This window comes from Asterias rubens, chromosome 1 (genome assembly GCF_902459465.1).
Source record: "Asterias rubens chromosome 1, eAstRub1.3, whole genome shotgun sequence".
NCBI classification, from domain to species: domain Eukaryota; kingdom Metazoa; phylum Echinodermata; class Asteroidea; order Forcipulatida; family Asteriidae; genus Asterias; species Asterias rubens.
The window spans coordinates 14,778,005-14,802,570 of NC_047062.1; the positions used below are offsets into that span (position 1 = coordinate 14,778,005).

Here is a 24,566-nt window from a genome sequence, read left to right on the forward strand (position 1 = left end):
TTTGCAGCTACTATGGGCATTTTGGTATAAGCCTCTTGTGGCCACTATCTCTGAAGGGGGGCTTCTTATATAGCTCGCATATCCGTCACTCGGTGACGCTCAAGGTGCTTCAACATTCAGTATTTTCATGCAAGGTATGTAGGACTCATTTAAATTATGAGACCTACTCCTTTTACATAGTGCCATCAAAGTTTTACAAGGTGCTGTGGCGCAATGTGCTGCTGATCAAACCAGGAGCACCGGCGCGAGCCCCTTCTCTTTACATTAAGTGCACTGGCTTATTTTTTGTGCGTTAATATTGTTTGCTTACCTCATCAATGGTCTTCATCCATACTGGGCGATGCTGCTCAGCATCCCACAGGATGACGTGCTTGTCGTAAGCGCAGGTCAAGAACAAACCCTGATGAGGGTGACTAGCTAGACCCCATAGCTCATCGGTATGGGCCTGTAAACGATAATAATAATAACAATAATAATAATATTTTAACTAGTTTTTAAATAGTGCATTTAACAATAACTGTATAATTGTGCTTTACTTAAGTGCCCTGCTGTTGATTTCACCAAACTCTTCCGAACATAGGATTAATCTTAGGACTTAGGACGAGTTCAGTTCCGTATCCATAGACATAAGGACGCACCGAACCCATCCTAAGTTAGGATGAATTACTCTTCCTAAATAGAGATAGGATTAATCCTAGCGTTTTTCTGAAATCGGCTGCAGGTCATTGGGCCAACAACATTCCTTTTCAATCTTTCTCAGCCGGAGCTGCGGTGACACTCAAAGGGCTTTTTCAAACACAATATCCGCCTCTACCCTCGATGGTACCCAATTAAACCATCCCTGGGTTGAGAGAAGTAATTAGAGTAAAGCATCTTGCTCAAGGACACAATAGTGTCAAGCTAAGACAATAGGCTAAGACATAACGCGCGTCTCCCGTCTCCCATTATGTGTGTCAATACGTGCACAAAAGGAATGGACTCCCAAAAAGGAAGAAATGGTAGAAGCACAATGTTGGGAGGTGCGTAAACACTTGTACCTTCTTTTGATGCACATTTTGAAAAACTCGCGTTGTAATTAGGGTCTATAGTATCAAGCCAATGCAGAGTGAACTTTAGGGTCAAAACTCTATATTCCCAGCGATTGTTCACAAGTGTTGCAGTTTACCTGTGGCCACTTTCATAAAGTTGTTTGGCAGAAAATACTGCTAAACGAATTTCTTTGCTAGGCAAAAATTGAGTGGTACACCAGTCACAACAATGTAAACTTAAAGACCGGTTTCCATAGTGCTGTGTGTTGAGCCTTGGAATCTGAAGGAGAGTTACATGTACTTACCACTACATCAGCAGTGAAGCTATCACTACCGATCTCTCCATGAAGGATGGCATTGCGAGTGGTCCCTACGTACAGGTCCTTGTCTTTACCCACACACAGACAACGGCAGGGTCCAGTGGATTCAGGCAACTACAAACAAAAATACAAATCACAGGGATGAGATTTCTGATATCTGGCTTACACTCTCGCAGGCCTGAGTTCCTCTTATGCTAGACCTGGAACTTCCACAGCTATTTTGATTTAAGAGGTTCATAAGTTCTTTGCATCACCAGAAATACAAATCTACCGGTTTGGACACAACGTGGACTACTTTTTCTCTCTTTGGTGACTGCATTACTTGAAAGTTTGAGAGAGACAAAATCCTGAAATCAGGAAACACCCTGAGAAATCTCAGTGGGGAAAAGAGTTGTAAAGAAAATCTCCAGAATAAGTTTATATCAGATAAGTTCATATCAGAGAGGGTTGACAAGTCTGTTGATATATACTAAGACGTATACACGAACACTTTGTTTTGTAAGCTTTAAAACATGTAGGTTAACAAAAACAGAATTTTGTTTCACAGAATGTAAGTTGAACTTTTGTTCTGGAATACAAAATTTCTCACTACCTTGCTGTTTATTGAGCTCTTTGTCTTAAGATTGTCCCCATTTGCATTTTAAAATATTGCAGATTTCTACCCATGATTTGCATGTCATTTTTTCATTTGTAATATTTGGCTGATTTTAAACTGATTTTTATGTTATAAGAGATGTTAAATTTGCATCGGGGATAAAGAATATTAATTTTGGGTTTTTTTTAAATTCTGATAATTAATTTGTGTTTAAATGGATTGTTAAAATGTTACTCTTTAAACACGATGGAGCATTGGTTTTTCACTTTTTGTTTAAAGTTATTAATATTTGTTGATGAATTGGGCAAGATAAATGTTTATTAAAATAATAATTACTCATACCTCCAGTGAGATCTTGACTTCGTAGGATTCATCGTAGACGTACACCTTCCTATCTCTGCCTCCTCCGGAAATGAGTTTATCCTTGAGCATGAATAGCGAGAAGATTTGACCATCATGGGCCTTGATGGCTTGACTGATGCGGTTGCTACCTGCAAGGACAGAGCATCATTTCATTTCATTTTGGTTCTATTAAAAAATACCAAACATAATTAAGTCTGAAGACTAAAAATATTCATTTTACAAAGAGTGACATCAAAAATTAATGAAGTAAATTAAAAATGAATTGGAGATAAAACATTAGGCATACATGTAGTTCAACAAGGGTTTTTCATCAGTCATTATTCTTTTGCAACTTCGATGACCAATTCAGTCCAAATTTTCACAGATTTGTTATTTCATGCATAGGTTGGGATACACTGAGTGAGAATACTGGTCTTTGACAATTACCAAAGGTGTGTCCTGGGGTCGATTCCACAAAGAGTTAGCACTAGTCCTAGGAGATATACAAAACTTAAGGCTAGTCCTAGGTTAGGACAAATAACTTCTCCTAACTCGAGATAGGACTAGTCCTAACTCTTTGTGAAATCCACCCCAGTGCCTTTAGGGACTGCATTGACAAAGGAAATATTTCAATAACTTAGGGATTCAATGGAGAAATCCAATCCTTGTGTATTGAAACTCCAGAAATGCTAGCACCTTACCCTTGGCCCAAATGAAGATATTTCCATTGGAGTCGCCTGTGAGCAGATCACCATTGCCGGCAAACGTCAGACACAGAACAAACTTGGGCTTCTCATGTTTCTGTCAAGAGATTATATTTTCATTAATACCTTGAGTAAAACCATCTTAATAACACAACCACAGCTTCACAAATAAACCTTTGAAGAAAAGGTTTATCAAACCATTTATTTGCCTTTGTAAGTATTCAAGAGTAATGTGATTGTTAAGTGTAAAAAACAAAGTATAAGTTTAGTTTGAATTAATTTCTTGAATAATTTTATTTTATTTTAACTTATCTTGTTTAATGGAAAGGGAAGTTTTGTTGTCCTTTTGTAAAAACTGAAACCTAGAAACTGAGAAACTAATTCACAATAATGGACGGTTTTTAAGTAACCAGGGCCTTTTCCCAAACCTCGGGTTTGGCTTCGGCTTGAGGTTCATCATCCATTTTGGAGCAGTGTACATTTTGTACAGTGTTTCCAAAATAAAATATGAATTTTGGAAACCATATCTTCAGAATTTTGGTTGTCTTGTGTATATTATATCAGAGTTGTTGGTGGGTTTTTTTTGCGCCAGGAGTGTCATATTGTGGCGCAATTGAAATGTTCAATATTATTTCATTGTTTATCAATGAAGCAAGGACCTGGCGATGGGGCCTAAGCCAAGTTTTGGAATAAGCCCTAAATGTTCCAATTACAAACAATTCTCAATTACAATTCTCAGTAAACGAACCAAACAATCCAGGAATTTTATTATGAATGTTTTGTTTTGGACTACACCACTGACCTAGATCGGTGAAAGAAAATTCCAAATTTAACAGCAAATACCAAGGGACTAAAGAGCAAAGATTTACTGATTGAAACAGGACTCAAGTTCATCAAAATGGATAATGCTGATATGTCTTATAAGTAGCAAATGTCATCATCTTTAAATACCATCTAAGAACAAAGAAATGATTCCCTGAGAACCGAGAAAATAACATTGGAATACATGTAAGAACAAAAAGGAAGAGACACTCAACCCATTATGGTCCATGCAACAGTGATAGATTTATAAGGAACGACAGACAGACAAAGTGCATTAAGATGTAAGATAACAGAAGAGGGGCTGCATGCCAACAAGCACTTATATACCGCTCCTCATTCACATACCTTCTGTAGTCCACGAAGCACGATTTAAAAAAAAGGGGGCAAATACATGAAACAGACAGAAGCATCAGAGTGGTCAGTACTCAGACATATTTTATAAAGTTTAACATCTAAAGGAGTTAAAGACAGTGGACACTATTGGTAATTGTCAAAGACGAGTCTTCTCACTTGGTGTATCTCAATATATGCATAAAATAACAAAGCTGTGAAAACTTTAGCTCAATTGGTTGTCAAAGTTGCGAGATAATAATGAAAGAAAAAACACCCTGGTCACACGAAGTTGTGTGCTTTCAGATGCTTGATTTCGTGACCTCAAATTCTAAATCTGAGGTCTCGAAATCAAATTCGTGGAAAATAACTTCTTTCTCGAAAGCTACGTCACTTCAGAGGGAGCTGTTTCTCACAATGTTTGATACTATCAACCTCTCCCCATTGCTCGTTACCAAATGAGGTTTTATGCTAATAATTATTTTGAGTAACTACCAATAGTGTCCACTGCCTTTAAGTCAATAAGACAATCAAGGAAAAGACACATTAAGAATGGCATCAACAACTTCTCAAACACAGGCACGATATTTGGTATACTTATATTTTATCAAGTACACAGGTTAACCAAATTGGAATAGGCTTTAATAGTCTTTTCAGGCTATTTGATCACAATTTTTCTTATTATTTTTCAATGAGCCAACAAATCAGAAATCGGACTAAAGTAAGAACCCTATCATGCCTGCAAACAGGACTTTCATTTGTCATTTGCGTTTTGCTCATGCTTGGTTGGGGTGTAAGAGAAATGGACTAAGAGGCAAGTACTGAATTGAGACAATAATGATGACATATCTTATTTGTCTACTAATCACAAAACGCATGCTGTAGGAAGTCTTTGCTCTATTTAAAACATTAGCTAAATAAGTACAAAGCATTTTGTCACATGAAAGCTCTACGATAATGCAGACAATTGAATAGAACAGATTTTCTCAATATATCAAAAACCAGGACTAGTCACAAGTATTGGTTTTAATTTTGATGTTAATGATTTTTGAACTGACAAACATTTTTTCCCAAATTGTTAACACTTCCAAAAAAGGATATATCCTTAATCTTGGTTTCTACACAATTCAATTCTGTTTTCAAATTGTTTAACAATTATAGCCATGTTTTTAAAGGCAGGGTATAATATACTTTTGGTGATTTCTAAGACCAGTATTTTCACTTGGTGTATTCCAACATATACATAAAATAAGAAAGTTTGAGCTCAATTGGTCGTCTAATTTGCAAGAAAAAATCCCACACTTGCTGCATAGAATTGCATGCTTTCAGATGCCTGAGAAAGGTGTCATGCGTGAAGCCTTTCTTAGTTTCAATTTGATGGTGACAAAATTTACTCTTTCCCTAAAACTACATTACTTCACAGGGTGTAATTTCTAACATTGTTTTATAATATCAACAGCTCTCCAGTGCTGTTAAACCAGGCAAGTTTTTATGGTCAGTAATTTTTTTCAGAATCACCAAAGGCATACCCTCCCTTTATAAAACATATCAATAAGAAAAATTAACTATGGCATGATATAAAAAATCAAAGGACTGAGGAAACCCAACACTGGTTTCATTTTTATCAGCATTCATGTATCCCCACAAGATCTAGCACCAACCAATGGCAATACATACAAAGCGACTATTTGTAGTAAAGTAAAAGAATAAACTTTAGAAAAAATGAAAATGTTACCTCAAAGATGCCAGCTTTCTTGGTCAGTTTGTTATTCTCTAGTGACCAGAAGAGAATATGTCCTTTACCACAGGAGACCAAGTGGTTATCCACCAGGGGGTGGAACTCAGCTGCAACTACCGGGTCCCCAATAGTCTGCACAAATAACAATCATTTAAAAAAAAATGGTAAGTCTCAAAGTAATGTTGGATGCTTGCTTGAGCTAAGCAATAAACAATAAACCTGATTCAGACTTCATTTGACAATATCTTTTCACCCCAAAAGGGCACATTTAACAGGAAATGTCTTGCATCATAAGTACAGTTTCATCTTATAATGTTGCTTTCTTGTATCAATGGTGAAGTAAATACAAAATAGTAACGATGAAAAACACAGTTGCTTTACTTGTTTTGCATCACATTTTGTTCACATAAACCCTCACCCAGTCAAAAGTATGTCGAATTTTGTCAAGTTGAAATGTGCTTAACTCTTGCAAAACATTCCCTACGAATATAGAGTTTTTGCTCTCAATTCGACAACATTTTTACACAGTATCCCTATGAATGGGCTCTCAAATCTGTCAGTAATACAATAATTTGAGGGCCTACAAAATATGAACGAGGCCGGCGCTCCAGTTTCTCACCCTTACCTTACTCTCAGCAAGCTTCTTTTCTTTGGCCCAGTTCCAGACTGACAAGACATGTTCATTGGAATCATCAATAGCTAAAAGTTTATCTCCTCCATCCTATGAAAGGACAAAATGATCAAACACTTGATTGATATCCACAATTACACAAATTCTGAATCCGTTAACAATGGCTTAGTGATAACAACAAGTGATAAATAGTACATACAGGTATAAATAATGATCACATAAATCTTACTAAATCTGTATGTTCAGTATTTCGATTTTAAAAGTGTTTTTTTTTCCCCCTTCATGCCATCATGATGAGAAATGATGCAATCTCTTGAAAGCAAGTTAACCATCTCAACAATCATGTCAATTGATTCTTTCTATTGCAAGTTTTATTGCCAGTCAGTCATCTCATTTTCTATTCGAGAGTGACTTCAGAAAATCTGAAAACTATACTGGATAACAAAAAGCTGATTTTTACTATTCAGCAATTATACTTAAAAGAAAATTTGCAAGGATAAACAGTTTGATTGTTGTTTTCTCTTCAATTCGTTCAACAAAGTTATGACAAATTAATGTATGTTTACCCATTAGAGAAAATACTTAATGCCCGTAGCAGCCATAATGGGCCGCAAAATTTGACCAAAACAGGTCACAGTTCAGGTCACGTCAGGTATTTACACATTTTGTCAATGTTTTCCATTCTAAATTTCTAAAACAAAACCAAAGTTTTGTATAATTTTCTACAGAAATGTTTACTAAAAAAAGATTTGAGTAAACAAATTCAACCATATTCACCCATGGCTGGTGGTGAAAATTAAACACAAGAAAAGGGGTTAATGACAAGAGAAGACAAACTCCCTTCAACTACAAATAGAAAAACAAAATCCCTCATGAATATTCACGACCAAACTTACACATTTGGAGAATCCTACACAGCATACAGCACGGTCAAAGTGCCCTAGTCCAATGACATGCAGTGTGGTCAGGTTGACTGAATCCCAAATGCGCACATGGGGCTGTAATGACAGAAAAGTGGTCATCCGTGTAAGACAGCAATTTTAAAACTTGGAATATTTTTTACTTATTTGGGGATACCATACAGCCTAGGCAGGGGTTCTACAACATTCTACAGGCCTGGAACAACATACAAAGGCCCCTGGGGCCATGACCTCTGTTGCCCCTGGTTTTCGCCTCGGTGCCCCTTTAAAAGTTTCCCTTTAGTCTTTAAGATTTCACCTTAAAAAGACAATTTCAGGTTGGCGCTCCTTGCTTTCAACTACAAAAAAAACAACTAAAAAGCATTATAATCTACAGCTTGCTCTGAAACTAAGACTTACCACATCCCCCCCTAAACCAATCTGTCATTCATTACTTATTCATACTCCACTCCTTGCTAAGAGCCATTATCATCCAAGCGTAACACTTGCAGGTTGTTTGCAAATTTTCAAAGCAATAGTGACAGGATAAAGTGTGCCAACAATCAACGTTTTTCACACGTTGGACATGACACCTTGCAGACATCAAGAGGCTAAGGGTTCCACACCTGTGCTTGCCTTGGAACATCTTTTCTAAAGACGAGTGTTTAATAAGGTGCGAGTTGATTAAAGATACCATACAGCATTTGTAGTGTTGGTCAAAAGAGTGGGCCATATTTTACACTTAACAAAGCAAGGCCAAAAACCTTTTTTTAAATCTCATCTGCCGAAAACTTTGATACTAATAAACCAAAAGGGAAACTGACAGAGTATATTTTAGTTATTGGGGTAACAAAGACAAAATTAAACCTACGGTTTCTGGGTTAAATTTATTTTGTCTATGAAAATATTGTGAATATGGAGTAATAAACCACAAGGGAAACTTACTGGGTAAGTTTTGTTTCATAGTTTGGGTTTGAAAAAAGATAGGGTTGGATAGAGATGGTAGAGCGCTGCTACGCTAATCTGGAGGTCGTTGGTTCAAGTCCTGCACCAGTAAAGATTTCTTTGTTTAAACCCAAAATATTGTGAAAACATGTTTTGATTAATGCATGTTTTGATTATTAGTGTTAATGCTCTTACTCCCTTGCATTTTCTCAAGCATAGTTCAGAGAGGAAACAAAAAGGTTTGTAGGGAGCTTAATAGTGACACCAATGGGAATCGGCATTTAAAGAAACAACAGCTATTGACCCATTACACCTGACGTCATCATCAACAAAAACTTGAATGCGCCATACTGGTGGGCAATTTCACTGTACGTTTTTATATATAACTGTATGATGTGCGTACTGCAGTGAAAGTGCGCGGTTTAGGCGATGCGGCATTAATACACGTAAACCTAACTTGCCCACCAACATGGTGAGCGCGGATCAGTCGCCGCGTGTGACGTGCGTGCAAGGGGTCAATACAGGATTTTGAGGCATTGCATGGTGAAGTATCCATATATTTGGTTTATGGTAACACCTTGTGAATATCTACTTGCTGGGGGTGGGTAGATTATGTTCTTTTAAGAAACAAAAGCTGTACTGTATCTTTAAGAGATGCATTGAGGGGATTTGCATTTTTTAAACAAAAACAAAATAACTGTGCTTGATGCAGATTCTGAAAACAAAATAAATGGAGATATCTATCGTTCCATAAACTCTGCCTGACAGTGACAAGTACTATATTAAAAAATGTCTTTATGTGACACAAATTTCAATATGTAAGGAGTGATTAGTGACACAAAACAGTTTTAAAGCAGTTCTTTATTTTGGTTAAAATGCTCAAACAAAAAAGAGGGGGAATTTACATTTTCAAAATAAGGGGGACATCTTTCCATAAACTTGGATGCAAATTTGTTCGACACTGACACAAGTACTACAAAAACCTTTGTTTGTGACACAAATTACAATATATAAGGAGTGATTAGTGATACAAAAGAGTTTTTAAATACTGTACAAACAACAGTTTATGTTTTTTGTTTAAATGCTCAAACAAAAATTCGGGACAAAATTTACATTTTTTTTTTATAAAGTGAGATCTTTCCATAAACTAAGTCGTTACACTGCTTGACAGTGACAAATACAACAACAAAAACTTTCTTTGTGACACAAATTTCAACGTAAGATTTTCTTAGTGATACAAAACATTTATTAAACGCAGTGGTACACCGGTTAATTGTTCCTTTGAATGCTCAAACAAAAACGAGGGGGGAAAATTGACATTTTCTTGTGATGCCACTACAGGAGTAATGCTCTTATGAATCACTTTAGCACTTTAGGGAGAGCGAAAAAGCACTAAGAGTTTTCATGTTAATAGCCAAGGGGTAGGCATTACATTGTCATTAATACTCTCAAGGTTGATTGATTCCTCCATTTAGCAGTAGCTCCATTACTACAGTAGCTGAGGACAAGAAGCCACCAACAACCAACCAGAACACATCGATAACTTAACCTTGGCTGAAGTCCCTTGGTATTCAAGTCTACGGTTAATAGAGCTTTGGGGAGAACGCACATTAAACAAAAAAGGCAATTAAAACCTAATTGCATGAAGCTTGATTAAACATGGAGAAAAAAACTTCATATCTGTTATGACTTGATTTTACTACATACGGTCACCGTGTTCCTCATCAGTTGTTTCTATGCAGCATGAAAAATGGCATAATATATTACAAAGAAAGATAGATCACTTTATCATAGAGTAAAAAGTTATCGGTTAAAAAATCTACTGTTAAGAAAAGAAGAAAAAATACCTTGAGGTGCCAACCCTTGGACCATAAAGCCTGGTTCATACTTCCTGCGAATGCGAGGTGAATGTTGACGTCACAAAATTTGCAACGAATTTGCAGCAGTTCAGCTCTGCTCAACTCACTTCTGAATATCGCTGCGAAGGGATAGTTGTGACACCAAATTCACGTCAAATACGCATTCGCAGGAAGTATGAACCAGGCTTGAGAAAGGAAATATTGTCACACTGTTGTAATTTGTTAACTCTAGTAACTCTTTTCTACTTCAATGTCAATAGATACGTCCCTCTTGACGTCACCATAAGCAAGCCCTCTTTATGGGCAACCCTTTTCAAATCCACGGCTTTGGCTTTGGATTCAGCTTCAGGCTCGGTTTTCTGGTTTGAATCCCTGAATGCATAGCACAAGTTTATTCAAAACTACTGAGGGGCCCAGATAGCCTGAGCCGAATCTGAAGCAGTGGATTTGAAAAAGGCCATAGTCTTTTCTTTTTTTTTTTGGTAATGCACAACTGTGCTTATTCACAAATACTGTGTGCGGCACGCCAACGTTTGATCATTTTCCTTGCATGTTTGGTTAGCGAAGCACTTGGCTACATCAGGCAAAAACAGAAAGATTGACGCAGCTCAAAGCCAAAATCCAAGTTGCCTGTACAGACAGCGTCTATCAGAAACTTTGTATTAAACATCCAAGCATCTTCAACACCTCGTTAACCATTAAAACACAAAATGTACAAAGTGATACATTTATTTCAAGGCATCTCATAAATGCTCTCAATTGATAAAGCAGAACTTCCAAGAAAAAAGAAGAAGAAAAAGAAGGTGTTACCTTTCCTTCCTCCTTGTCATGTCCAGCCACCTGGCCTGATGCTATGATCCACTTGTTGGGATGAATGGCGATACTACGGAGAAAAGATTCAGAACAACTCAAATAAGGTTGGCATTGTGGTATCTTGCCTCGCCTTTCACCTCTGGGACCCGGTCCGAATCCCAACTGGGGTATTATAAGTGTTCTTTCAAGTCTTTGGCAATAAATAATTTTGTTTTTAAGAAATTCAAATCTGAAGAATTTGGAATTAGCTCTTGCAAACTTCTTAATAAATTGGATGTTACTAGGATTTGGTTATGAAGCCACCACGTACCTCTTGACATCATCGTTGTGTCCCATGTAATGGCGTTGGGTGTTTTCCTCCAAGTTATGAAGGACTACCACAGCTGCCATGAAGTATACCAATTCACCTGTCGGTAGCAGGTGAAGATTGTTACGGCAGTCTTTCCCTCTGTAACCATACCTGTTCCCACAGAGTTAAGGAAATCACTAGGAACCATACATCCTAAATTGTCTGTCCTTTATTTCAATTCTCCTTTTCTCTAATTGGCCCAATGGAAGACTTTTGACACACGACAGCAGACATAACAGCCCTTCTTGCGGCTCTGCACGCACATGCTCAGTATTGCGCGTGTAGGTCTGAGCACGTATACTACCAGCGAGAACTGTGAAAAAGGACCTTCCAAAAGTCTCCCATTCACCTGGGCCAAACTTCATGGCTCTGCTTATTCAGGTGAATTCTGCACAATTACAGGACGTCTGCTGAATTCCTGTGCTAGCTGTGTATGCAAGCACACCAGCAATATATTTCTACACACAAAATGATGAGCATGGCAGACATTAACCGGGTGTGATGTCAGTGCAAAAAATTGTGAAGCAATATTTGTTACCCTAGCGGCTCCATGAAACTGGGCCCAGGCTTCAATGCATGGGTCTGCTTACCGTAAGAATTGGCGCTTAAAGAAGCAGGGAATTTTGTGCTTCACCAATCAAATTTGTGCGTCTACTCCTGGTTACTTAAGGCATTCTGGCTTACATAGTAAGCGCAGCAATGCAGCGCTTGCACAGTAAGCAGTAAGCACATCAACGGTAAGCAGAGTCGTGATATTGGGCCCGATTCTCGTTACCTAAAGAAGCAGAACTTCTAAGGTTAGTTCACTGTAATAAAGACGTTAAAAAAGGATACACCCATTCTAGTTTCAGCTGTTCAGCAGGGGCCTCTGATTTGGTTTTGACCGAGTAGTTTGTGGTTTCTGTTGGCATAAACAGCGTAACAGGTCGCCCCTTCAGGTAGATACGCACCCATCCTTCATCTGTATCAGAACACAAGAAAACAAATATTGAGTAAAAGAGAATGGTAAGATACATACATATACATACAACAAAGCATTTGTAAAGTGCCTTTTCATTGAGAATAAAGCGCTGAAAAAAGCAAAACCAATTGAACCAAACTACAACATATTAAATCTGATACAAATAAGTTTTAAGAGATTTTTTTAACAATGGCATAGAGTTTTATCAATTTATTGATGAGAAATGATAAGTCTTCCAAAAGAAAACCCAACTATTCTCTTACTCTCGACTTATTATTATCTTACTCTCAAATGGAAGTTGATAATGTTATGATCAAAGCTGGCCTGTGGCTGTACATGGAATTATGAAGTCTCATCCAGCTACAGCAACTGAGCGTGCGCTCTCTACATGAATATGATATGGCAGGTGGGCACACACCTGCAGTAACTGGGTAAGAGTTCACACGTCCATGTGCAGCCACAGGCGTCCTTTGATCTTAAAAAAACATCCCCTTCAAAATACCCTTTACAATTACTTGGTCAGCATAACCCCGTACTTAAGCTCAACCACTACCAGTAGTCCAGCATTCTCCTGAAGACGAACTGTTCGAAACGTCGAGACCACACCGGCTCTTTTCAGAGCCAACATTCCCACAAAAGATATTTTCACATGGTTGTGCACGCAAGTTTACTATCTATTTATAGTTTACTCTTATAACCTCCGATGTTCGAACACTTTACTGAGCAGAACCAAAAGCTCATGACAGTGCAGTGCCCAGAGTATTATGTCACCACAATAGGTGCATCTACAGCTGCAGAGTTTTGTTTAATATCGACAGTGCCGATACTGTTTGTATTTCACACATCAATACATGTATAGCGGTCATGGATTACTCCATCTGTCATCTAGTGGACACTTTACATCAAATTGAACTGTGAAAGTAACACGGACTGACGATGGCTTAATGTGAGAACAGCTCCACTAGACCCATACCCCTAACAAAAACAAATAAATGTGAACCCACTCTCAGTAATTAAATTGTAACACAATTCAGCTAAGAGAGGTTTGCATTAACACCATGTGAATATCTCTTCTTTTTTTCTCTCTTTTATTTTTGAATAGTATTGTTCTAAAAAGATAATTCAAAATGTTTAAACTTAATTATTTAAAGGGTTTGGTACCTTGTGTAGATCAAGTGTTTTGGCCATGACATGAATCCCTACTCACTGTGAATGAAGATGTTAAAATATAATTTACCTTCAGAAATTTTAGCTTCATAAGTAGTAACATTTTTGAGAGAAAATCTGAAAGTTTTCAGGAGAGTCGCGTAAATCTCTTGTACATGCTAAAATCTTTTTTGTCTCGTGAGAACGTTTTACTTGCTTCTCAAAAAGTACAGCACCTCATTAAGTAATATTTTAATGGAAGCTTCCTATTAAAGCCATTGGACCCTTTCGGTACAGAAAGTTCACAGATTTACAAATAATTTACAGGGATTACAGAAGGTATTGGTGAAAGACTTCTCTTGAAATATTAGTCCATGTAATGCTTTACTTTTTGAGAAAACGGTAAAACAATATAAATTTTCGTTAGCGAGAATTACGGATTTGTTATAAACACATGTCATGACACGGCGAAACGTGCGAAAACAGGAGTGGGTTTTCCCGTTATTTTCTCCCGACTCCGATGTCCGATTGAGCCTAAATTTCCACAGGATTGTTATTTTATATATAAGTTGTGATACACGAAGTGTGGGACTTGGACAATACTGTTTACCGAAAGTGTATAATGGCTTTAACGTTATATTCAAACTGTTTAAGTTTAATGAAAATGTTTGAAGGTATGTAATTTGTGTCTTTAAAAAGTACCCAAACCCTGGAAACAATTTATTTTGAATTTTCTGTCCCTGACACTGTTTGTTTTTTTAGCACATTCTAAACAATTTAGGCTATATATAAAATGCACTTTCAGGGTAAAATTTTAAATACTCACGAAGACAACTGAAAACCTAGTGCATACTACTGCCCACTGTACACATAGCGACTAGCGTTAATAGTGAATTTTTCCTAAAGTAGTTTAGCACTATATAAATACAGTTTTAGTACCATTAGCACTATATAAATACAGTTTTAGTACCATTTCTTTTATTTTAATTACTATTTGATACTGCTGTAGCACCATGGAACACGTTAAACGACTCTGCAAGTCTACCTAAATATATTTTTCAGTCATTAAAAAAGTTCAAACACCCATAATATACAGGAGCTAATGGGGACTAATTGGTAAGTGGAGCAGAGGGGTTGATTTGCCTGAAATTTTACACAAAGATTAGGGTTCTGTTTTGCTTTCTCTCTCCAAAGTGTTCTTCTTGCTGTACCTTAATTTTCTCCACTGTTTTGCCCAAGTTTGGTAGGGCAGTTGCCCAAACCCCATGAGCCTCATGAGCCTATTGCTATATAAAAAAGACAAACCATTATAGGCCAGGCCTAATGCTTCACAGAGAAAACAAAGGCGATTGCCTCCATGCCCACTGGTCATTACATTGCTGCCGTTAAAATAATCCAGTAGAAATTTGCAGATTCCTCATAGGGTGCTCTTTTACCATGGAGAAAATAGCTAAGTGCCCTTGCCCTTTCAAAAAACCGAAGCATACAGGGCTGAACCAAGTATACTAACCCAGACAGCACATTTAAAGGCCCTTAATAGCCAAACAAACATTGATTTTATTGAGTGGTTAGAATGGACCGTGGGTTTGATTTTGATATATGCAAGGATGATCAATCGAAGGTCGAGTCACATAATCAATTCCGAGTTATTGATTGGTGCTATCTTCACATACACAATCAATGGACATGTACTAGTAGCACTACATGGTATCGCTCCAGTAGTCATCTATGTGGACATTTAATGGAATTAATACACCTGGTGGCGCTACTGTGCTGCATAATGGTAACTTTAACACTCCCTTGGAGAGCTTTGCAGCTTAGCTGATTTGGCAGCAGCTTAGCTGATTTGGCAGCAGCTTAGCTGATTTGGCAGCAGCTTAGCTGATTTGGCAGCAGAATGTAGTTTGGAAATAGCTTATCTCACTCACATGTGTACAAGTAATGATTTCAGACAACTTTAACTGTGCACTATTAATTAATGTTCCTAAATTAAATTTACATGGGGCGATAGAAAGTACCTGTTTTTACCTTTAAAGAGGGGGGGGGGGGAGAAAGAAAAACCTGATCATCTTAATTCCTGTCATATGAGCCAAGTATGTCCTCCTCTTAAGTCCCACTATCTATGCCCCGCCCCTCCCTTTCAAACCACCTGATCCGTAACTAACTTCTATTGCAAAACCAGATGGCCTACATTTGCAATACCTTGCATTTACATGAATTTAGTCTTAAACAGTTAATGAGAAATAGAAATGTGAATACACATTGTTCATCCATGCTTTGGCAAAGAGGCAAATTCTCAGTGACTACCTACATTGATGAATGCAGTAAGAAGTAGCATAACGCTTACCCTGGCACCCTATCCTGGAATCTTTTCCCAACAATGCTTAGTGTTAATGAACTTTATACTAGAATCCAAATATCCCAGTGTCTGTATCCGAGATACATGTATCCAAGTGTAACCAAGTGGCCGCGCCCTCTTCTGACACACCAAAAGTCCGTCTCCATAAACTGCTTTGCTTTTCAATTTGGGTTTGAACAAAGAAAAATTGGCTTGAGTGGGACATGAACCAACAACCTCCTAATTAATGTACTGGCGCTCTACAAATGAGCTATCAAGCCCTGGTGCTGGAGGAGCCCCTACAAGTCAATATTTTTGTTACAAACACATAAACTTAATTCATGTGTTCCAGGATAGCTCTTTTTGGGAGTGATTAAAAACAGGTACCAGCATAGACAGGGTACCTGTGAACAACTTTCCTTGATTGCGCAGCAAAATGCTACACACCATGCATTTGCTACTCACGCTCTGCACAACACAAATTCGGTCTGAAAAATTTGCCGTTTTGCGATACAAAATTACTGAATGAAAAGGTTTCCTGTGCACTCTTCTACAACCACATTACTAGAGCTAAATGATGCAAATTGACTTTGTATAAAATGAATGGTAAGCTTTGAGATCGAGGGCCCATACACTTAACAATTGTTCAGTCAAGAACGAGAGCACTACTGAAATGACGTCAAATGGTACATTTCATTGACACAAGCAGACGATTTTTCTTAACACAAAGACAGCAAATGAATGGACAAGGACAATTTATGATAACTATAAGACCTGGTAGATAGAGCACTGATATTATCTAAGAGCAGGGACTCTATGATGTGACCAGCAGACATGGTCAGATCAACTCAATTAGGTTTGTGCGCCTTACCCAATTTCAATTATGCCTACTATATAGACTGTGCATGTCTCGCGCGCTTCGACAACCGAAAAATCAAGTCAAACCATACAAACAAAATTATTAAGTTAAATTTTATTTTAGAATTCTACTGATATGAAATTTTTTATTTTACAAAAGTGTATCTTAAATGTGCACCAACATTGTATCTCACACGAAAACCCTCAGTGCAACATTGCTATATCTCAACGCCTTTTGATTTGTGTGCACATCCAGTTTATTTTTTGAGAGGTATTATCTTTTAACGGTTGAAGTTATTTTTGAATTCAAGTTTCCATATAAACTGTCAAAAACTCAGAGAGAACAACTTGGTATTTTCAAGGATGGAAAAAAAAATGAAAACAATAAAATAGAAAGTGTCAAACAAAATGCTATGCATGTCAAAAATAGAAAGGATTTATTATATTACTCGAAGTCATATTTCAAGTGGAAGTCAATTTAACATTCGCAGACAATATATCTATGAGGGAAAATGCTTGTGAAGTCTTAGATATGCCTAATGGATGCAGGACTGTCTGGTATTGCATTTATAACAATCATAAACATAATGGCTTCCTTCCTGGGTTAAGGATTCTCAATGCAACATAAATCTCTAGAGTGATTTGCAACGGCAAGCCTAGGCAACTCCCAACTCCGCCATTATAGCAGACATGCCTGGACGACTTCTAGCTCTGCCATGAACAGACATGCCTGGGCGACTCCCCAGCGCCACGGTGCAAAGACATGCCTGGCTAACTCGACTGACATAAGACAGCCATAGACAGCTAAACTGTCCCATATGGAAACATACTAAATAGAAATCGGGATTCTCCCCAGGTATTTTTTTTAAACTATGAGGCATTCTAGACCCAATTTTTTAGTGAGTTGTTTAGCTGATTCACTCTGAATTGAGACAATGCCTTCGGAATATTTTCTACTTGATGTTTATCTTGGTTTTAAAAAGCTTTACTGCGCAATCCGAGGCATTCTATAATTTTTTTCTCTTGAAGACTTTGTGAAATACCAGGATCGATACATAATTTGCGCATATTGGCGCGATAAGTTAGCATAAAGAGAAACCTAGAATTATCCTTTTAATAAAACAAAACCAATTAACCTGTCTTGGCTATGAAATGCCCGGCCTTGCCAAAAAACCATTCACCTTGGAAAACATCCGGGGTTGTGGACTTGAAGTTGCCTGTGGATTTGTCCAACTGTAATACTTACATGTATTTAATAGAACAGCTCCCAGCGCCATGAGCAGACATGCCTGGCTACCTTGACTGACACTAGACAACTAAACCACCCCATGCAGAACAACCATAAGCCATGACCATGGTTTTTTTTCATGAAGTAGAGGGTAGGCCTACATGGTGCTGGGTTGCTGCTTTCCATGTTTCAAGTTCTGCTTTTTAATTGTGCATACTAATATTTTCAGCATGATTTCTCAAAGCCTCTAAATTAATTATAAACATCAGAAGTAACTTTACACTATAAATGAAAGCTTTACAGCTTATTTTTAAGTGAAGCGAATTGTTTAGTGCATGTTTTTCCTTAAACAATGACAAATTGTTTCCTTAAAAAAATTAATAATACAACAAAGATCAACCTTTCAAAGACCTTTTAAAAGGTTTGGGTACTAATTTGTATGCCACCCAACACGCCCACAGAATTACATTAAACTTACATTGAACACAGTTTAAAGATGATGATGATAGAAAGCTACTGAGATGCTACAGTTTTTGAGGAATAAAACAATTTCACAAAAACAATTTTCGCCTCAGTAAGACGGAAATTATTTAAGCATGTAAATGGATTTACGCGACTCTCCTGAAAAATTTGCTCTGTGATTCTCACTCATTTTCTCAAAACTGTGAAGACTAATAAAGCTGAAACCTCTACAGGTAATTATATTACATTCCTCTTCATGCACAGTGAGTAGGGATTCATGTCTTGGTCAATAACTTGTTCTACACACAGTAGCAAAACCCTGCAACAACTTGTAACCATTTGTATTAGCCAGTCATTCTCATGGCCACGAGTCACAAGAGTCAAATATACAACCATTAGTGACTGACCCAAGAAACCAGAACGAGTGATTCTTTTTACTACATGAGCAGCTCAAATTTGATCACTTCCTTCTGTGTCATTTCCTGTGGGCCTTTTCTTCGTCAAGTACTTTGGATATATTCAGCTGAGAATGGAGTGACTAGTTGCCAGTTGAGTTTAAAATTCCATGTATAATTCATGTAGGAAATGTTGTCTGCTTTCTACTACTACTACTACTACTACAACACTGAGCATCATCAGTGTTTGGAACAGGAAGTACATATGTAGCCTATGCATTTTTGACCAAAGGGCTCTGTAAGAACTGTTTTTCCATCAAAACATTCAAGGGGCTTTATGAAAGGAATATGACCAGGAGCAATGCAGGCAGCTATCTCAGTTACCTGCGTTGTACTTTGTAACCTGCTATCAAAATATTTGTTTGTTCATAATTAGGCATTATACTATTGGATAATGCAACTTTGATATCTTTTGACGCGACAGGTTGAATGTACTTTTCTCTTAGTAAAGGGGTTCTAAACTAAACCCACACATTATTAGTTTACACATAGAGCAAGGCACAATGCCAGGATTTCTCATCGTCAGGCAAGGTCTAAAGTCTATATGTACATTATTGTAGCAGACATTATACATTATTGTAGGATATGAATGGATATCAGAGAGAGAACCAATCCAAACACTTCATTCATCAGCCCACTCAGTGCATGAGCACTCAAGGATGACCTTAGAGGTCAAGACCTCTCTAAGGTCAACTACAAGGAAGGAATTACAGGAAGGCAAATTTATTTTCTTGTGCTTTTTTTCACTCAATATTTCAAAAAACTGAGAAGTGAAACATATTGATAAGCACATGTACTATTATGCATAATTTTGATAAACTATAACAATTGTATTTTGAAATTATACAATGTAAATGACAAAAAAACAGCATGCCAAATTGATTTAAAACACCCAGACACCCACTCTGGCTAACACTATGCTTCCACTGCAATAATAAGGCACCATACTCACGAGAGACCTTGATCGTCTTTTAATGACTGCATTGGTGCAGGTATTCTCAACTCTGTAACATGCCTCATATGGTTTAATTATTCAATAAATAAGACTGAACATTCTCTTATGAGGAAGGATCTCAGTAAATCACTAAAAAACAATAGCTCAGCTTGTTATTGTTATTATGTAGTGTACATGTATCCCTAACAAATTTAGCCTTGAGGAAAGTGGGGGCTGCACTTAATATCAACAATGGGCCATTTTTCTTTTAGAGATGCTCATGCACAAAAATTAGCTCAGCACAAAATAATTTTGCTTCTAAGAGTAAAATAACCAGCCAAAAAACCATACCACACCTACCACTCCAAATGAGCAAACCATTTATGACTGGCATCCTGCCCCTTTTCGATTAGCAAAACAATTGTTTCGCAATATTTCCTGTTTTTAAACAGAAAATATATTGCTCAACTGTTTTAAAAGCAGCTCTATGAAATTGAGCCCAGATGACTGCACTGTATGGGTACCCAAAAAGATGAACAAGCAAACATATAAACACTGCGCTTTTTATACCTTTTATTTGTAAAAGAGATTGACCAACAACTAATCCAAAACGTTTGGAGTGCGTAAAATGTTGTTACACTTCCAGAAAGTAATTGGTGGTTCTGATTATGAAATACTTGGAGATCCATTCCCAAATTACTCCTAACCATTACAAACCCTCCATAATGCTTTGCCTCAATGTGATATCTCCTGAGTATTGCAAACCATCCATTCCTGACCTGAGGCCAGGTATATGGTTTCAGTGTCGAATCATTGGAGTATTGAGTTACCATAGATTGGAGTTTCCTTGATTGATGTACAGGGACCTCTCAAAACCAAGATGCATGGCATATTAATGTGGATTGAGAAAAATGAAGAAAACATCTGGAAAATATTTTAAAAGTTCTGACGTTTGATCTGAAATATGTTGTAAAGCTAAAATCACTTCTGTATTTCTACCCACTATTGGCATTCAACACTTTTGTCACCTTAATCTTAGATTTAGTATGCAGGCACCTTTGGTAATTGTCAAAGACAAGTTTCTGACTTAGTATGAGTGTTTAATCTCAATTGGTTATTGGATTCACACAAATAATTGTAGAAAGAAACGCTTGATGAAATGGTTTTCAAACATCAGGTTTTGGACTAATTTCTCAAACTAGCATTTCGAGTGTGAAGTGAAGTTTTCCACCATGACCATCTTAAAGGAGTAAATGCGAGAACCTTTACATTTTCAATCTTTACTAATGTTATGCACACCTTCCGAACCCCTGTACGTAATTATATATACAAAACATTCAAGATATTAATTTACATGGCATCTCTCCTCTAGGCAAAGAGAGTGGATAATTGTATACCATGCATAGGAATTTAGGTATTAGGTCATAAGTGCAATTTGTATGGGTTTCATGTTTTTCCACATTTTTGAGCTCCTCGTAAATGGGGTTATTTACCAAAACTGGTCTCCTAATTATTTGTTCGGCCAAAAAAAAAATCATTTCCTAAGTAAAAAAAATGTATTTGTTTATTATTATTATTTTATCTTTTAATTTTTATGTATTTTTCATTTAATTACCTTTTGATCATTATGAATATAAAAATTGCAAATTATGATCTTTTAGCACCAAGCCCACACACTGATACTTCAGATACTTTGGCTAGACATAGCACTTCAAAAAACATGCAAACTCCTCCTAAGTGTTGTTGAAAGCAGTGGTTAATAAGCATGGCCTTCGGACACCACAGATGATTTAAAACCTTACTTACAGGGCAGCGCTTGTTATGTTCCTGTAGTATGCAGTTGATTAGTTGGAGAAATACAGCAACTTACTACCAGCATTTTATGAACACTGTCTTATTATATAAATTTCAGTTTTAGTATCTACGCATTTCTATAAGTGATGGTAGCAGACAGTATCGATTAGGCACCCAAAAAAAACTTGTTTAGCGTCTGCCTGCTTCTCTTTTTACAGGACACCTGCTTTTTTTACCCTTTTTCATTTTGATTTCAACGATCTTAGAAGGAAGAAAAAGTCCAGTCGATCATCTTTAAAAATGTGTCGGGTGGCCACTTTAGAGGAAAAAAAGGGACCTTCTTCCTATGGAGGTAGTGCCCAGACCAAGTCAGAACAAAGTGGGTTCTTGGCATCCTATACAAACCAGAGGAAACTTTTTTAAAATTTCTTTCGTAAGTCATGAAAAGAGCCTCCCCAAACACCTGCTGTGCTGGTAGTGGGAAAACAATGCTAGTATGGCAATTCCATTCTATATCCTTAGGGTGTTTGGACAATGAAGGGTGCTAGTATGAATAGGATCTGTTGAGTTCTGTGGTTATATGTGTGGGAGGAATTTCAAACAACTTGACCTGCCACTCCTTTCCACAGACTGAAATCAAAAAACAAAAGTATTCAGCTTTCATAGGTAATGCTGCAGGCTTTATAAAAAAATATAAAAAAATTAAAAAATAAAAAAAAAACTTCTCCTATTATAATGTATTGAACAATTCATGTGAGGTTGGGAAAATAAATATATTTTTGAGCAATTAATTAGATCCAAAACAGGTGCATGTGATGAACATTTGATAATTACACTCGATATTATCTTTGAAATTTCAATACATTTTATTGTTGAATTATGTGCCATCCATCTCTTCATAATTCTACTTATTGTTAGGTGTTTCAAGTATATTTAATTGTCATTGTCAACACGAAAAATAAATGTGCATTGAATTGAATTGAATTGAACATGGGTTTGCCGATAGTTTGACTGACAAGTTGTCCTCGTGAGACCAGAATGATACCATCGGTGTAATCAACATTTTACCGGTTTATCTCACATGTGCCAATACACCAATGATCCACACGCCAGCCTGGGGGATTTTCAGGACATCCATCTACAGAAATTATGTCAAACAAGTTGAGGCTGAAACTACCCATAGGCATCTAGCCAGATAATTAATTGGATAATAGTCTTTCATCACAACCCCCTGAGTGGTTATGCCAAAGAACAAAACTTCAGCACATGTCAATTTGTTAACAGAAACAAACAGTCAAACACTACTACATGTACTGTGCACACACTGCAATCCCAAATTCAAAGGGTAGCATTTTGCATCATTTCACCACCGAAACTCTAGCCCAGCATCAAACTGCCAAAAATACAGCCGATTACATGTCAATTAGTTATCAGAAACAAACAGTCAAACACTACTAGTACTACATGTACGCACACTTCAAAACCAAATTCAAAGGGTTACGCATTTGGCATCAATTCTCCACCGAAACTCCAGCCCAGCATCAAACTGCCACAAATACAGCTGATTACATGTCAATTAGTTATCAGAAACAAACAGTCAAACACTACTAATTCTCCACGGAAACTCCAGCATAAAACTGCCATAAATACGACCAATAATTGGTTCAGCCCATGGGCGATCTAAAAAAAAATGTTAATCAATATTTGCGACAAAGGCAAGTAAACACTATGTGTAGTGTGCGTGCTATAGCATCCGGGTACAAGGTCAGATCCTGATGGTAATAACACTAAGCCTTGCTCATGCTCTATGCACTAAGGTTGGATCATTGGTAGGACAGTAGTCATGCAAAATACACTACACCCGCAATCATTTTAAATACAGTTGTGGATTCATCAAGCTGTATGATTTAACTTGAAAATGTGAGCAAAGTCTCGAGAAAGACTCTGCTGGAGTCGAAACGTCAGGCCGTTTACTATTTTTTCGCAAAGTATGACAACACACTGCAAGGACCAATTTTAGAGCTAACGAACACTCACTTGGAAATGGAATGAAAAAACATTCTTCCAGTGAAAACACCATGTAATCTGCATTGCTTTACAACTACATGCTTTTACCTAGCCCTCGTAGGACGTCAGTTTCTCTGTTGCACTACCGCTGTACCAACATATGGGGCTGAACTACAGCCATGATGTATTGCTTTACACCAGTGTTTTGATCATTTATATGATATGTTCATACACAAAATTGATTACTATAATGTTCCCAAGTGGTTCCCTAGTTCCAACTTTTAAATCAAACAAGTCTGCTGGGTACCTAATCAGGTTTAAGACCAGAGTGTGACATTAATTAACACTAATTAGATGTCCTCAACCATCAACAGTGACTCTTCCCCATGGATACACAGCCTGTACTGAGTGATGTGTACACTACAATGATGACTGCCATCCCTGTGCAGAAGTACTGGCTATGCAACACTGCCCACAGGAAGTTAATGTCATGGGCTTGTCAGTTAAATGTATTTTCAACATGTTTGTAGCACAGCTCAGTGATTGATGATATACCCGTATGTATGAGAAAAAAAATTGTGTAAAATATCTGCCGTAAGATATCATCTAGGTTCAATTGCAAAGAGCGCAAAGCAGTAGCTTTTAAAAGCACAAAAGAGTGTTACTTGAATACAAGAAATATGGTTACCAGCCAAAATGCAGTGTCACATTTACCATGTTCGCCTGGTTCCTCGCTTATTTCTCCTCAGCAGAAAATTATTCAATTTTTCAAATTTTGTTATTTTCTGCCTAAACAGCTCTTAGAAATATGGCCCTGGCATTTGACTCAAAGATATACAAACTTCTATTTTTTACAAACTGTTTGTTGTTAATGAATGTCATTTGAAATAATTAAATATTGCAAATCGAAACCATCCATAGAAAGCTCTTACCTGCATTGTATTGTGCATCCTTGGAGGGCCTGTCAACATAAACAAAACAAAGAAAGGCTTTAATTTTATGCTCAAC

At 37.2% G+C, this 24,566-nt stretch overlaps 1 protein-coding gene across 6 annotated transcripts in view; it reads right to left on the reverse strand.

The window, feature by feature from the left end:
- Positions 1-24,566, reverse strand: part of LOC117291346 (77 kDa echinoderm microtubule-associated protein-like) — a 75,747-nt gene that overhangs the window by 9,850 nt on the left and 41,331 nt on the right. For 3 of the 6 annotated variants that reach the window (XM_033772996.1, XM_033773025.1, XM_033773032.1), the window contains 13 exons: positions 24,491-24,519; positions 12,210-12,336; positions 11,337-11,486; positions 11,024-11,096; positions 10,062-10,088; positions 7,407-7,508; positions 6,505-6,600; positions 5,877-6,011; positions 4,157-4,159; positions 2,987-3,086; positions 2,286-2,434; positions 1,334-1,462; positions 311-445 (listed from right to left, as the gene is read on the reverse strand). In XM_033772996.1, coding sequence (XP_033628887.1) covers positions 311-445; positions 1,334-1,462; positions 2,286-2,434; positions 2,987-3,086; positions 4,157-4,159; positions 5,877-6,011; positions 6,505-6,600; positions 7,407-7,508; positions 10,062-10,088; positions 11,024-11,096; positions 11,337-11,486; positions 12,210-12,336; positions 24,491-24,519 — 1,255 coding nt within the window. The remainder of the gene's footprint in view (positions 1-310; positions 446-1,333; positions 1,463-2,285; positions 2,435-2,986; positions 3,087-4,156; positions 4,160-5,876; positions 6,012-6,504; positions 6,601-7,406; positions 7,509-10,061; positions 10,089-11,023; positions 11,097-11,336; positions 11,487-12,209; positions 12,337-24,490; positions 24,520-24,566) is intronic. The other 3 variants (XM_033773002.1, XM_033773010.1, XM_033773018.1) reach the window with 3 other exon arrangements.